This window comes from Lagenorhynchus albirostris, chromosome X (assembly GCF_949774975.1).
Source record: "Lagenorhynchus albirostris chromosome X, mLagAlb1.1, whole genome shotgun sequence".
In the NCBI taxonomy this organism is placed as follows: domain Eukaryota; kingdom Metazoa; phylum Chordata; class Mammalia; order Artiodactyla; family Delphinidae; genus Lagenorhynchus; species Lagenorhynchus albirostris.
The window spans coordinates 29,354,237-29,369,967 of NC_083116.1; the positions used below are offsets into that span (position 1 = coordinate 29,354,237).

At 40.0% G+C, this 15,731-nt stretch overlaps 1 protein-coding gene across 1 annotated transcript in view; it reads left to right on the plus strand.

Annotated features, from left to right (window-relative positions):
- Window positions 1–15,731, plus strand: part of KIAA1210 (KIAA1210 ortholog) — a 55,357-nt gene that overhangs the window by 27,323 nt on the left and 12,303 nt on the right. The window contains 3 exon segments of the mRNA XM_060137280.1: window positions 572–740; window positions 7,425–7,551; window positions 11,299–11,454. Coding sequence (XP_059993263.1) covers window positions 572–740; window positions 7,425–7,551; window positions 11,299–11,454 — 452 coding nt within the window.

A 15,731-nucleotide genomic window follows, 5' to 3' on the forward strand; every position in this document is an offset into this window, starting at 1 on the left:
CCTTGCTCATAAATCCCTTCCTTGAGGACGTCTTCCCTGACTGCACCAACCCCACTGCACTCACTCCCTGGGTCTGCATCCTTTCAGCACACAGGTTGGGCAGTACCAACTCCCACAGGGATTTCCAAGGGTCCTGAAGAGTTTGTCACATGTGGAAGCTTTGCTCCCCAACTGGATCACCATGACTCCAGCGACCAGGGTACCAAGTGCTTATGTTGGCTCAAGAATTGCTGCCTATGAATGAACTTCTTAGGGCCAGGAAAGAGGTGTGTGTTCATAGTTGAAATTGAGTGGCAAGTGAACGCATGGTGAGTTGAGCCAGAATAGAGGCTGCCCAGAGGCCACAAGCTGGGATCTGAGCTTCTGCTTTCACCAGAAACTCAGCTACTTTGTTAGTGAGTTACTAAGAGGAGAACAAACCGGATGAATGGTGCTGTGGGCACTGGGGATGAGGGCCGAGACCTGGAGGGCCTCTGGGATCATACTCCTCATTCCTGCAACGAAGGCCGTTTCCTCTCCTGTCTTCCCTTCCACCATCACACTCTGCCTCACTTTCAATTCTAACTTCCAGGAAAGGAGAAATCCAAATTTAAAGGCTTCAAGAGATTTTTTGGGAAGAAGAAGAAAAAAGAGCCTGAAGATGCCCAGGGAAAGAGGAACCTCAAACCAAACTTGTCCAGTGATAGTACTAACATCTCTTCCGTGAAGCCAGTTTGGGAAGGTCGACAAACCAAGCCTAGGTAAGCTCCGGTGGGGTGGGGAGTGGGGGCGGGGCAAGGGGCAGGTAGCTAGATCCAGGTCCCCCTTTGGCAGCCAAGTCTCCAATGGGCCTTTGGTCCCAGGGACTCTTGGCCTCCCTGCCTGTGGGAGCTGGGCCTGGAGGTCTTTCCCTGTATGCGTGTGTGTGTGTGTGTGTGTGTATATATATATATATATATACATATATATACATGTTTGCCGTCTGGGCTGCACAGCTCAGTGCGTTGCACGGAGTATGAAAAATGCATACCCCCTCCCCCAAGAGTGCTGCGTGAGAGGGTGCGGGTAGATCAGGGCAACCTGCGCAGTCACAGCTACAATGAGATGTAGGGGCCTACCATTAATTAGGAGCCAGAGGACTCTGTTTCATAAGGTAAGGATGGCCTCCGTCGTTTAGGAAGCTTGAGCTGGTTTGCTTGCCCAGTCCTCAGACTCCAGATCTCCTAATGTGTGATTAAAGTCTTAGATAGTGAAGCCATCTAGCTGGGTTGGGGCATAAGGATGAAATCACTGTGTTAATGTAAAAACAAAAAAGCAAGCAAGCAAAGAACCCAAATTCATTTCTCCCTCCATCCCAGGAGACTGGGGTAAATGCTGTAACTGGTCACAGAAGGTATGGGGAAGACTGTTTCTCAGCCAACATTGCCACTCCTATTCAGATTTTCATCTTTGAAGCCTCAACTTCCACATCTTATTGTGGAAAATCTGGACACCCAGTACCTGCAGCTCTTCCTGGATCAATTGGATTCCTGTCTGTGGAGTTCCACTTGGGTCTGTTCCCCTGGCCTTAAATTCCAGACTTATCTGGACTCCCTACAGAGCTCACGTGTACTGCTACCCATTCCCTCAAGGCTTTACTTGGAGGTAATGGGATAGTTAGCAAACATGTTATACTGCCCACTCACAGCACGTAGGTCTCCTTAAAAAGGACCTTAATGAGTGCATTGAATGTGAGGTATTTCAGATAGCTTTACTAGCAAGGGAGATGGTTTTGCAAAGGGGCTTGCCTCATACCTCACAAATCATACCATTATAGACCATTGCATTAGAGGTCTAAGGAAAACTGAGACTAGCCCTAAAAAAACCCAGAGTGTGAGGTGGGAGAGGGAAGTTTGGGTTTATTCTGATTTGTCTCTACAAATTGGCAAGGGCTGTCTCTACTGAAGTTCTACCTTGCCCCTTTTTACTTGTGCCTCTCCCTCCAAAATGGTCCACTTAGTCTGGTGTATTTTCCAGACTAAGAAGGTGTGGGCATGTGCACCTCTGGGGCGGGGAAGGGAGGAAAGGAGAGTGAGAGGGAGTGGGTGTAAGTGCATGAACTAGTTCATACATGAGGAAGGGTGTTTTTCTAAGGACCTGAGATTGGTCTTTTTTTTTTTTTTTTTTGCAAGGAGCGTAAATTAATTAAGAATATACCTTAGGAGGCCTGAGGTTCACCCCTGACCCGAACCTCTTGCTTAATTGCTAGGGGAGAAACCCTGGAGAATATCACTCGGGAGTTAGGGAGATCAGCTTGAAACGATCCATTGAAGCGATCAATCATAACAAAACTTATGGCCAGCCCTCTCCTGTGCTGTACAATAGGTCCAGTATCTATTTCCAAGAGTGTTTTAAGCTGTATCTGATAGAACAGACAAATCCCATTCCTCTGTTTGATTCTTTCGTGGGTGCTGGTGTACTACACTTTATTGCGTTTAATTAAGGCCAAGATTTTATTTAGATTTGGGATGTGTTTTCTTTGCCTCCAGGGAGTGGACAGGAGGTTTGGTTTCCGACAGACCTGACCACAGCTGGTGCTAATGTAATCCTTTGATCAGGGAGGGCTTGACACTAGAGAGCCAGTGCAACGGTTATACTCTGGCTGACGCACTGCATGGAAATGACAGAGTTTCTAAGCCCACTTATGGCCTAAGATTTCCTTGCAGTTTTTCTGCACAAAGCAGGGGAGGTGGAGTCGTCACAGATCCTACACTGGTCTCAAGCCTGATTTGAGCCAGCAGGTCATAGAGAAGCAGTGAATGGAAGTCACGTTAATTTTCTGCTATTTTCATAAAGCAGAGAACCTTGCCTTCACCACCAGGGCCACCTGGGTAGGAGAGTTTTAGGGAAAATGTGGGTAGGACTTTACTACAAAGTGGCAGACATCTGCCTCCTCTCCTCCCTGCTGGCCCACAAGCCACCTTAGCGTGGGTGCCATTTTAATCCCCAGAACACCACATTGTCCTCGGAGTGTGTCACAATCAAATATCCCATGTGCTCATCCCTCAACCAGGCAGGCTAACAACGACAAGGTGGGTGCTAGCCCTACACTGCCTGAGCTGCTACTCTAGTTACCATTTACAGATTCTTTTTAAAAATGCCAACCTACATGTATAATTTGGTAAGAAAGGTAATAAATGGAAAAAAAGTATTTGAAGTATTAAAAATTACTTTAACAACATTTTCATCCCTCCCTAAAAGAACCCCTGTACCTATTAGCAGTCAACCCCAGTCCAATCATAGGTGCCCACTTATCTGCTTTCTGCCTCTGTAAATTTGCTTATTCTGGATATTTCATATATATGGAATCATACAATATATGGTCTTTTGTGACTGGCTTGATTCCCTTAGCGTGTCTTCAAGAGTCATCCATGTTGTAACATGTATCAGTACTTTATTCCTTTAAAAATTGAATTGTATTCCACTGCCTGGATATATTACACTTTATGCACTCATCAGTTGACATATATTGGGTTATTTCCACCTTTGGGCTATTATGAAGCATGCTGCTGTGAAGACTTGTGTCTAAGTTTTTGGATAGATATATTTTTATTTCTCTTGGGTCTATACCTAGGAGTGAGGTTGCTGGGTCACATGGTAAGTTAATGTTTAATTTTTCAAGGAACCACCAGACTGTTTTCCAAAGTGTCTGAATTCTTTTACATTCCCACCAGCAGTGTATGGGGTTTCCAATTTCTCTACAACCTTGCCAGTACTTGTTATCTTAGTTTTGTTTCTAGCCATTCTAGTGGGTATGACGTGGCATTTCATTATAGTTTGAATTTGTATTTCCCTGCTGACTAATGACGTTGAGCATCTTTTCATGGGTTTGTTAGCTATTTGTATGCCTTCTTTGGAGGAATGTTTATTGAGATCCTTTGTCCATTTTTAATTAGGTTATCTCTAACCTAATTATCTTATTTTTTCTATCATCTATTTATCTATCTTATTTTTTTATTTTTTGAATGAAAGATTCTTTAAATTCTATTGTGCTTTACAATTTTCAAAAGTTTCACACACATGATTTCATATAATCCCATAGTAATCCTTTTCCCCCCTTACCTCTATATTGCCCTTCCACCTTCCCTCTTCCCACTGGTAACCACTAGCTTGTTCTCTATATCTGTGAGTCTCCTTCTTTTTTTGTTTTATTCACTAGTTTGTTGTAGTTTCTAGATTCCACATAGAAGTGAGATCATACAGTACTTGTCTTTCTCTGTCTGACTTATTTCACTTAGCATAATGTCCTCCAAGTCCATTCATGTTGCTGCAAATGGCAAAATTTCATTCTTTTTTATTTTTATTATTGAATTGTAAGAGTTTCTTGTATATTCTAGATACAAGTCCCTTATCAGGTATACAGTTTTTCTCCCATTATGTGGGTTGTCCTTTGAAGTACAAAAGGTTGTAATTTTGATGAAATCTATTTATGTTTTTTTTCCTTTTGTTGCTTAAGTTTTTGGTGTCATGTCTAAGACTCCATTGCCAAATGCAGGTTATGAAGATATACCCCTATGATTTCTTCTAAGAGTTCTGGCTCTTATATTTCGGTCTTTGACCCATTTGGAGTTAATTTTTATATATGGTATGAAATAAGGGTCTAACTTCATTCTCTTGCATGAGGCTATCCAGTTGTCCCAGCACTATTTATTAAAAAAACTATTCTTTCCCAATTGAATGGTCTTGGCACCCTTCTTGCAAATCAATTAACCATAGATTAATGGGTTCATTTATGGAATCTCCCTTCTATTTCATTGATCTGTATGTCTATCATGCCGTACTACCCTGTCTTGATTACTGTAGCTTTGTAGTAAGTTTAAAATTGGCAAGTGTGAGTCCTCCAACTTTATGCATCGTTTTCAAGATTGTTTTGGCTATTTGTGGTCCCTAGCACTTCGCTTTGAATTTTAAGATCAGCTTGTCCATTACTGCAAAAAAAAATTTAAGGCAGCTGAGATTTCTAAAGAGATTGCATTAAATCTGTAGATCAATTGGTGGAGTATTGCCCTCTTGACAAGATTGTCTTCCAATTTGTGAACATAGGTTGTCTTTCCATTTATTTAGATCTTCTTTAATTTCTTTCATCAGTGTTTTATAGTTTTCAGAGTATAAGTTTTACACAGCTTTCGTTAAATTTATTCCTATTTTATTCTTTTTTATAAAAAATTTTAAATTGAAGTATAGTTGACACACAATATTGTTAGTTTCAGCTGTGCAACATACTGAGTCGATCAAATACATTATGAAAGGATCACCATGAGAAGTTTAGTAGCCATCTGTCACCACACAAAATTATTACAGTATTATTGACTATAGTCCTTATGTTGTATAGTACATCCCCGTGACATTTATTTTATACCTGGGAGTTTGTATCTCTTAATCCCCTTCACCTATTTAGCCCAGCCCCCCACCTCCCCTCCTCTCTGGCAACCACTAGTTTGCTCTCTGTTTCTATAAGTCTGTTTCTGTTTTGTCTTGATTTTTGTTCTGTTTTTTAGATTCCACATATAAGTGAGATCATACGGTATTTGTCTTTCTCTGTCTGATTTATTTCACTTAGCATAATAATCTCTAGGTCCATCCATATTTTATTCTTTTTGGTGGTATTGTAAGTGGAAGTGTTTTCTAAATTTCACTTTTGGATTGTTCGTTGCAAGTATATAGAAATACAATCAATTTTTATATATTGGTCTTGTATCCTGCAACCTTGCTGAACTCATTGATTAGTTCTAGTAGCTTTTAATTGGTTCCTTAGGAGTTTTATACACAAGATTATGTCATCCGTGATTAGAGATAATTTCACTTCTCCCTGTCCAGTATGGATGCCCTTTATTTCATTTTCTTACCTAATTTCCCTGGCTAGAACCCAGTACAATGCAGAGTAGAAGTGGTGAGAGCAGACATCCTTGTCTTGTTCTTGATCCGAGGGAGAAAGCATCCAGTCTTTCATCATTATGATATTAGCTGTGTGTTTCTCACAGATGTTCTCCGTCAAGGTTGAGTGTATTTTTCATGAAAAAATGTTGGATTCTACAAATGCTTTTTCTGCATCTATTGAAGTGACCATGTATGTGGTTTCTTCTTTTTATTCTATTGATATTGTATATTACATTAATTGGTTTTCATATATTAAAGTAACCTTGCATTCCTTGCAAGTCCTACTTGGTCATAGTGTATAATTCTTTTTATATGTTGCTGGATTCAGATGGCTAGTATTTTATTGAAGAATTTTGCATCTATATTCATAAGATATATTGGTTTGTAGTTTTCTTTTCTTGTGATGTCTTTGGTTGAAAATTTTAAAAGGTGAAATATATTTCCACATCTGCAAAGGAGTGTCTTGTGCCTTTAGCCTTTCATTTGCTTCTAACTTTCCCCTGATTTGTCCTAACGTAATTCTTATCAACCTGGTTCCATTCCCAATCAGAAGGTGTTTCCATCTGGGTTTAGCAAGCTGGAGGTGGGTAGGGTGGGTGCATAAGATGAATTTGAAAATAGGACAAATATATTGCAGAACCCTTGTGTGAAAGAGGAAAAGACCTGGTGAATGAAAGTATCCAGCATCTGGGCACATATGTGATATATATATATATTGATATATATATATATATATATATATTTTTTTTTTTTTTCGGTACGCGGGCCTCTCACTGTTGAGGCCTCTCCCGTTGTGGAGCACAGGCTCTAGACGCGCAGGCTCAGCGGCCATGGCTCACGGGCCCAGCCACTCCACGGCATGTGGGATCTTCCCGGACCGGGGCACGAACCCGTGTCCCCTGCATCGGCAGGCAGACTCTCAACCACTGCGCCACCAGGGAAGCCCACATATGTGATATTTTTCATCAAAACAAAAATACTAGAGACAAATTGTGTGTGAAAGATCTTTTATAACTCTCATCTTAATAATAGCAAGATTCAGGGTCTTCCCTCCCCTTCCTCAGTGTCGCCACTACTGAACTATATACTTTCAATGGTGAATTGTATGGTAGGTAAACTATATCTCAGTAAAAGTAAAGCTATCATATAAAAAAGATACATGTTGATCATTTTAAAAAATCAAAATTATGCAGAAGTACATAGAGTATACAATGAAAATACCCCTCCTGTTCCTAGTGCCATTCCTCAGAGTTCCTAGTGCCATTCCACCACTAACAATATGGTGGATATCCTTCCAGACTTTTCTCTATGAACACAAACTACATATGTATGTAATATATGTATATGTATTAAATGGGACCATACTGTTCTTTATTTTGTTCACTCTATATCTCATGGACAACTTTCTGTGTCAGCACATATGCTTCTGAGGTGTCTATGGTAGGCCATATTATAGACATATTGATACATGTGTCTTTGGTTCATTTGGTTCCCTTGGCTGCTTTCAAGACTTTTTCCTTCCTGTCCAGGGCCAAGAGCAGCATGGGGAACAAAGTCCTGTCCCACGACAGCATCTTCATGTTGAAGTCTGAGTCTGAAAGATCAGGAAGCAGAATATGCCCCTCTCCAGAGGTCCAGAGAGGCAGACAGCTTCAGGTAACAGTGAACTCGAGCATCAGTGCCTAATTGGACTATTCATCTTCCATTCCCGACTCCTCTCCTGTCAAAAAACAAGGAGGGAGGAATTTGGACCTGCTTCTCAGCTGATTCTACCCCACTGTTGTAAACATTGATGAGAGAACAAATAAATACATGATGTGCTTACCTAGTACCCGGCACACAGTGTTGGCTGGTATCACCATATTCACTTCTCTTTACACACCCCAAGAATGCTTTAAGTATTATGACAGTGACATTCCACTGTTAATGTGCAGACATTCCAACCCCCATGTTTTTTCTTTCTTCCACAGAGATCTTATATTTTTAGAACTCTGCCTAGAGCTTTGAATGGTAGTGTGCATGGAGCTGCGTTTGGAGCTAGGCCGCAATCTGTGCCCAGAAGTGGAGTCGGAGTTGCAGGCACCAAGATCACTGAGGTAATAGAAGAGAATTGTTCAAAGTCGGACAGATAGACCTACACTTGAATCCTTGCTCTGCTACTTATTGGCTCTGAGACTTTGGGCTGATTGCTTAACCTCGCTAAGCCTTCCTTTCCTCATCTACATTGGGTATAATATTAATATCTACCTCAAAGGGTTGCTCGTGAGGATTGAATAAAGATTCAGAGAGATTAAAGAAATTGCTCAAGCTGACCCGTATAGTTAGTGGTAGACCTGGAACTCTGACCCAGATGTGTTGACCTCCAAACCCATAGTCTTTCCCTTACACCAGTCTCTAAGATGTTGAGCTTCTCTGGCCCTGCCTCCACAGGAAGGAGGGTACATCTTTAGTCTATGTAAAATGCAACACAGACGTAGAACAGTCTCTTACCTTCAGTTACCCCTACCCATTGCTCAGTCAGACTCTTCTCCACTAGAGAGCTGATTATTTTGCATTTGGCAAGAGGTAACTGGGGCTTATTTCTGACATGTCTGCTTAAGACCCCCTATCTCTCGCTCTGGTTTTCATACTGTGTGTGGAAGTTCTGCTGGGTACATTAGCCATGAAGGGTGGAGAAGCGAACACTGAGATGGTCACCAGTAGCGCTGATCTTATGGTTGTAAAGCAGCCCCTAGGTCAGCAGACTGTTGGCCTCTCGCACTACAGCAGGAAAAGTCACTTCCATGAACTTTCCAGTCTTCAGTTTTAAACATCAACACCAGCTTCCACTTGTCTCCACAGCTATACTCCCTTGGCATCCAGTGGCAAAAATCGGCAAAAATCCAGGTACACACGAGCAAATGCCACGGGGTTATTTCTTACATTCAGAAAGGGGAACATTGTTTCCTGGACTCCTCCCTCTCTCCCTCCTCTCAGTCCCAGAAACAAAGAGACTCTTATAGAAGAGATAGTCCATTAAAATAAAAAAAGATAAGAAAAAGATTCTAGGGGCATTTCTTCCCACAATGAAGGGGGCAGGGAAAACCACAGTAGCCCAAAAACAAGTTTTCTTCAATGTCTGGTTTGGGCCCACACCTCATACTTTTGGTTTGCTCCCTTAGTCCCTCCCCTGGTAAACAGGGCTGAAGGTGGAGTAGGGTGTTAACAGAAGCTGAGTCATCAACAACCAGATTGATGCTTGCGTGGGAAACTTCCCTTAAGTGCCAAGGTGACATTCCTAAATGACAGGGTGGTTGATAGCATTAAGTCAAGGGTCCTGACATGCAGTGTTGCATAGAAGCTGGGGTAAATACGGACTTGGCCAATGGTTGGGTCCCTTGAAGGAGCAGGATTCTTAATGGATTAAGTGACATTCAGAGCAAGTGGGAGATTGTGGGAGAGGAGATCCAGGCATACAGTTTTGTTAGAAATACCAAGACCGAGCCAATTTTTTGTGTTGATCTGATAAATGCACGCATCCCCCACCCGAGAGGGGGTGTCAGCGCCCATCGACATGTATTAGCTCTAGAATTACCACAGTTATCTAAATAGGAGAGGAGTGAACGGCCAAAGGAACCATAAGTGATTTCATGAGCCATTCGGAGTTTCACTGCCCCAGCTGTGCGTACTTAGACATACATGGATTCATCTCTGACAAGCATATGCTACTGGCAGATTTTCACCTGATGTCCTATCTGAAGTGTTAGGAATGTGGGTGCCTAGATTACTCTTCAAGATGTTTCATGTTCTTTTTATTTGAGGACAAATTGACAAGAAGAGGTAATAGCAGATTATTAGCATCTTCTTATTGTTGAATCAAACTGAATTGAGTCATTTAAGAAACTGAAAGCACAAAGCAGCTTTTCTTATTGCTCACAGACCCGACTCTCCCTCTGCAGCCCTTCTTAAGGAAGGAGGCACACCGCCTCTTCTGGCTGTTGCCTTTAAACTTCCTGAACTTGAGTATGGAACATCCCCTTCCCGGCCCTCGTAGTTAGGAGACAGGAGTGCGGATTGGTTAAGAACGTAGGCTTAAAGACAAGCAGACCTTTTCAGATGCTTGCTCTGCCACTGTGAGAGTTAGGGCCAGTCATGTGATTTCTCAGACCTGGTTTCCCCCATCGGTAATATGGAGACCACAAGAGCAAACGCTTTCAAAGAATTGTAAGGTTTGAATGAAATACATCTATGGAGAGCACTCCCTGCCTAGCAGGGAGAAAAATCTCAAATCAATAACGTAACTCTCCAGATTAAGGAACTAGAAAGAGTAAAGCAAGCTAAACCCAAAACTAGCGAGGGGAAGGAAATAATAAAGATTAAAGCAGAGCAATACCTTCAGTAAAAGTTAGCTGCCATTAGTATAGTGATTATTATCGCAGTTGGGCTTGGGGATGGTTAATCCCCAAGGTCTCTCCTCAAGAGCCCCCAGTGGGACCTGGTAGTAATAAGAGGGCACCTTAGACATTGGCTGGGAGTACCCCACAGGCAGAAACTCATTGTGGCCCCTTTTCTTTGGCTTTGAGAGTTTGACTGCCGTCTGTCCTGAACAGGAGCAGAGCCTATGACAGAAGCAAGCATGTCAGCTCCATGACAAGAAGGATTTTGTTTTGTTTATTGCTGTGGACTCACTGCCTAGAATGGGTGTGGTACACTGCACATGCTTAGCCAGTACTTGTTAAAGATAAAATCAGGTGTTCTGATCCACATCAAGGGGACCGTGGCAGGGACCGGTGCCTCAAATTCAAGTGTACCATGAACTTCAAACTGGAATCACTAAATCAGTCTGCTGAAGCTCAAGGTAAACCCAAACGATCAACTTTATCCACTTCAGAAAACTAGTAAAAACCAGTTCTAACCAGGACTAGTTCTGTAGATTTTCTAAAAATCCCAGAAAATCGATCTTGACAGGCTTAAGACAAGCAACCAACACGGTCAAGATTTGATCCAGACAATTCCTGGACTGATAGAATGATAGAAAGCCCAGATCGTAACTCAAAGACTCACCTTCACAAGATCTGGACTTCCAAAGACAGGGCCAAGGTCGAAACAAAGATCAGACTCAAACAAGATTTATAGTTGGCATCAGTAGGAGGTAACACCAGGATTCTGGTTTGGATCAAACAAGCAATTTGAAGTTTCTGTCCTTGGGGATTGGCAAACGGGTGCAGCAACTCAGAGAGTGAACCAAGGCTATTCGTCTTTGGTTTGAGTACGTACTGGAAGGGAAGACAAGGAGGTAGGAGATGCTTTCCGTGGCTCATAGTTTTCACTTTGGGTTCTTAGCCCTTCAATCATTAAGCAACAAGTAATTTGGAGGAAGGCACACAAGTTTTAACTTTTTCCTTCTATCCTCCTCCTTGACAGATCCCACCACGGGGCCCACGCCAACCCAGCATCAGCTCACCTCTTATTCAATCTGACACAGTCTCTAAGGAGTTTGAAGAAATCTCTGTTGCTGATGAGTCACTGAAGAGCCCACGGAAGAAGGGTTTATCACACACGATCTTGACATTGAAGAAGGCAAGTGTTAGCTCCATCCTAAGTCGCAGGTTGTGGGGGACGCTTTTATTCCTGCTGTAGCTCAATACTAGGGGGATGTCTGGGGAAGGAGCTGCCATTCTTGCTTTTGGTTTGCCTGGTGGTTTACATTTTCTGTCCAATTCTACAAACCAAATAATCAGCACTGTAATTTATAAGCAATGGAAGACAGTAATTCTGAAAAAAAAGTTTGCGGATGTTTTCAGTTATTTCACGAAGAAAACAATAGAGATTTTTATGGAAGTAAAGCCTCTATAGATTCCAATGCCCAAATCTCAAAGGTTAGGGCATGTAGTATTGTTTGATAGACACATATTCGTATGAAAAGTCATTTGACACGAGAGGGCAGGTATGTGTATTTCATATGTCTAGCTTTGCCAACCAAAAAATACCCATCAACAATTGGAAAATCAGCAGATTTTGCTCATATCAACACTTCCATTCTCATACTATTGTGTGGTCAATTTGATTGGTTGTTTTTGAGCTTCAGAGGGCTTTTAGAGTGAAGTAGAGTTTAGAACAATTAACCTTGGGGACTAAAAAGTATACAGAAAGGTAATTTATGATGAAGATAATTGTCCAGTCAGCGCAAAACTCCTCTGTTTTGATGTTAAAAGATTCTATGGAGAGAAGCAGCCTTCAGTTAGATATGGCAACAAAAAGACAATTTGGTTAGGACCAAAGTTAAAGCACAGGCTTTAACATTCCTTGTTGTCATGGAGCTGACATGCTTGCTTCTGTCATAGGCTCTGCTCAGGACAGATGGCCGTCAAACTCTCAAAGCCAAATTAGGATGCTCACTGATTTATGAATTTAGGCTACGACAATAGCACTAAGTCAGACAAATTGGAACAGTCTGAACTGGTGGAAGGATTGAATTAGATAACATTTTTTATCATGGTAAAATACACATAACATAAAATTCATCATGTTGAAGTGTACAACTCAGTGGCATGAAGTACATTCACAATGTTGTGTAACCATCACCGCTCTCCAGTTCCAGAATAGCTTTGGTTCCTGCATAAGGAAGCCCCAGGCCCACTAATCACTCATCACTCCTCCTCCCTCTCAGCCCCTGGTAACTACTAATCTGCTTTCTGTCTCTGGATTTGCCCACTCTGGATACTTCATGTAAATGTAATCACACAATATACGGCCTTCTGTGTCTGGCTTCTTTCACTTAGCATAATGTTTTTGAGGTCCACGTCGTAGCACAGATCAGTACTTCAGTCATTTTTATGGCTGAATAATACTCCATTGTATGGATGTCCCATGTTTAGTTTAGCTGTTCATCCATTGATGAACATTTGGGTCCTATCCACCATTGGCTATTGCTGCTGTGAACATTCATACACAAGTCTTTGTTTGAACACCTGTTTTTAATTCATTTAGGTATATACCTAGAAGTGGAACTGCTGGGTCATATGGTAATTCTATACTTAACTTTTTGAGGACCCACCAAATTGTTTTCCCCAGCAGCTACACCACTTTACATTCCCACCAACTATATATGAGGGTTCCAATATCTCTACATCCTGGCTAACACTTGTTATTTTCCTTTTTTTATATACAGTGTTTCTAGTGGGTGTGAAGTATCTCACTGCGGTTTTGATTTGCATTTCCCTAGTGACTAATGACGTGAAGCATCATTTCATATGCTTATTGGCCATTTGTATTATCTTCTTAGGAGAAATGTCTATTCAAGTTCTTTGCCCATTTTTAAATTGGGTTGTTTGTTTTTTTGTTGTTGAGTTGTAAAAGGTTTTTTATATATTCTGGATACTACACCTTTATCAGATATACGATTTGCAAAAAAATTCTCCCATTCTGTGAGTTGTTTTTTAACTTTATCAAGAGAACAAAATTGGATAAAATTTTTAAATTTTTGTTGAAGTCCAATTTATTGATTTTTTTCTTTTGGTACTTGTGCTTTTGGTGTCATATTTAAGAAACCATTGCCAAATCTAAGATCATGAAGATTTACCCCTATGTTTTCTTCTAAGAGTTTTAGCTCTTATATTTAGACCTTTGATCCAGTTTGAGTTTATTTTTACATATTGTGTGAGATAAGGGTCTAACTTCATTCTTTTGCATGTGGCTATCCAGTTGTCGCAGCACCATTTGTTGAAAAGACTATTCTTTTCTCCATTGAATGGTCTTGTCACCCTTCTGCAAATCACTTAACCGTAGATGAATGGGCTTATTTCTGGACTATCAATTCTATTCCATTGATCTATATGTCTATGCTTATGCCAGTACTACACTGTCCTGATTACTGTAGCTTTGTAGTAAGGTTTGAAATCAAGAAGTGTGAGTCCTCCAATTCCATTCTTCCTTTTCAAGATCGTTTAGGCTATTCAAGATCCCTTGAAATTCTGTATGAATTTTACAATCAGTTTTTCCATATCTTCAAAAAGACACATTGGCATTTTGATAAGGATGGCACTGAATTTGTAGATCACTTTCGGGAGTATCACCATCTTAACATTAGGTTTTCCAATCCATGAACATGAGATGTCTTTTCATTTTTTTAGTTCTTTAATTTCTTTCAGCAATATTTTGTAGTTTACAGTGTGCAAGTCTTGACCCCTTGGTTAAATTTATTTCCAATTAGTTCATTCTTTTTGATGCTATTGTAAATGGAAATGTTTTCTTAATTACCTTTTTTGGGTTGTTCATTCTGAGTGTATAGAGATACAACTAGATTTTGTGTGTTGATTTTGTATCTTTCAACTATGATTGATTCATTTATTAGCTCTAACAGATTTATGGGGATTTTTCAGAATTTTCTTTTTTTAAATTTGTTAATCTTTTAATTTCTTTTCTTCATAGTATGTCATTTATATTGACTTCTCTATACAAATTTATTTGGTATTTTCTTCTGCTTTCATGAGTATGCAAAATCTATCTGGGAATTTTTTTCCCCAGACATTGTAATTTTCATATGTTCTGGGAATTTCTATTTGGCTCCTTTTAAAAATAGTTTCCATTTCTCTTTGAAATTCCACATCTGATCATTCATTATAAGTATAATGACTATATCTATATACAGAATTTTCTGTACATAAGATTATGTCATTTGTAAAGAGGGATAGTTTTACTTCCTTTCCAATTTGTAGGCATTTTCTTTCTTTTCCTTGCCTAATTGCTCTGGTTAGAACTTCCAGTAGACTGCTGAATAAAAGTGGCAAAAGCAGACATCTTTGTCTTGTTCCTCATCTTAGGGGAAAAGCTTTCACCATTAAGCCTTTCACCATTAAGTATGATGTTAGCTATGGGTTTTTCATATATGCTTTTTATCCCTAGTTTGTTAGGTACTTTTAGCATGAAGGGTATTAGATTTTGTAAAATGCTTTTTTTACATCAATTGTGATGATATTATTTTTTCTTTCTTTCTATTAATATGGTATATTACATTTGATTTTCATAATATATGACATAATTATTTTCGTATGTTGAACCTCCTTGCAATTCTGGGATAAATCCCAGTTGCTTATAAAGTATAATTGCCCTTAATATGCTGTTGGATTTGGTTTGCTAGTATTTTGCACATGTATTCATGAGGGATGTAGGTCTATAGCATTCTTTTCTTGTGATGCCTTTATCTGGCTTTGGAATCATGGTAATGTTTGCCTCATAGAATCAGGAAGTGTTCCCTCATATTTTTTTTGAAATATTTGTGAAGGATTGGCATTATCCTTTAAAAGTTTGGTAGAATTCACCAGTAAAGCCATCTGGTCCTGGGTTTCTCTTTGTTGGGAGGTTTTGATTACTGATTCACTCTCTTTACTTGTTATAGGCATATTCAGATTTTCTATTTCTTTTTGATTCAATTCTGGTAATTTGGATGTGTCTAGGAATTTATCCATTTCATCTAGGCTATCTATACAGTTATTCATAGTACTGTCTTATAATCCTTTTTATTTCTATAAGGTCCGTAGTAATTGTTCCCTTTCATTCTTATTTTAGTAATTTGTGTCTTGTCTCTTTTTTTCTTAATCAATCTAGCTAAAGATTTGTCAGTTTTCTTTTACTTTTCAAGGAACCAACTTTTGGTTTCATTGATTTTCCGTATTGTTTTTCTGTTCCCTATTTCATTACCTCTGCTTTAATCTTTGTTATTTCCTTCCTTTTGCTAGCTTTGGGTTTAGTTTTATCTTTCTAGTTTCTTAAGGTGGAGAGTTAGGTTATTGATTTGAGACCTTTCTTCTTTTTTAACAAGCATATACAGCTATAAATTTCTAAGGACTGCTTTTGCT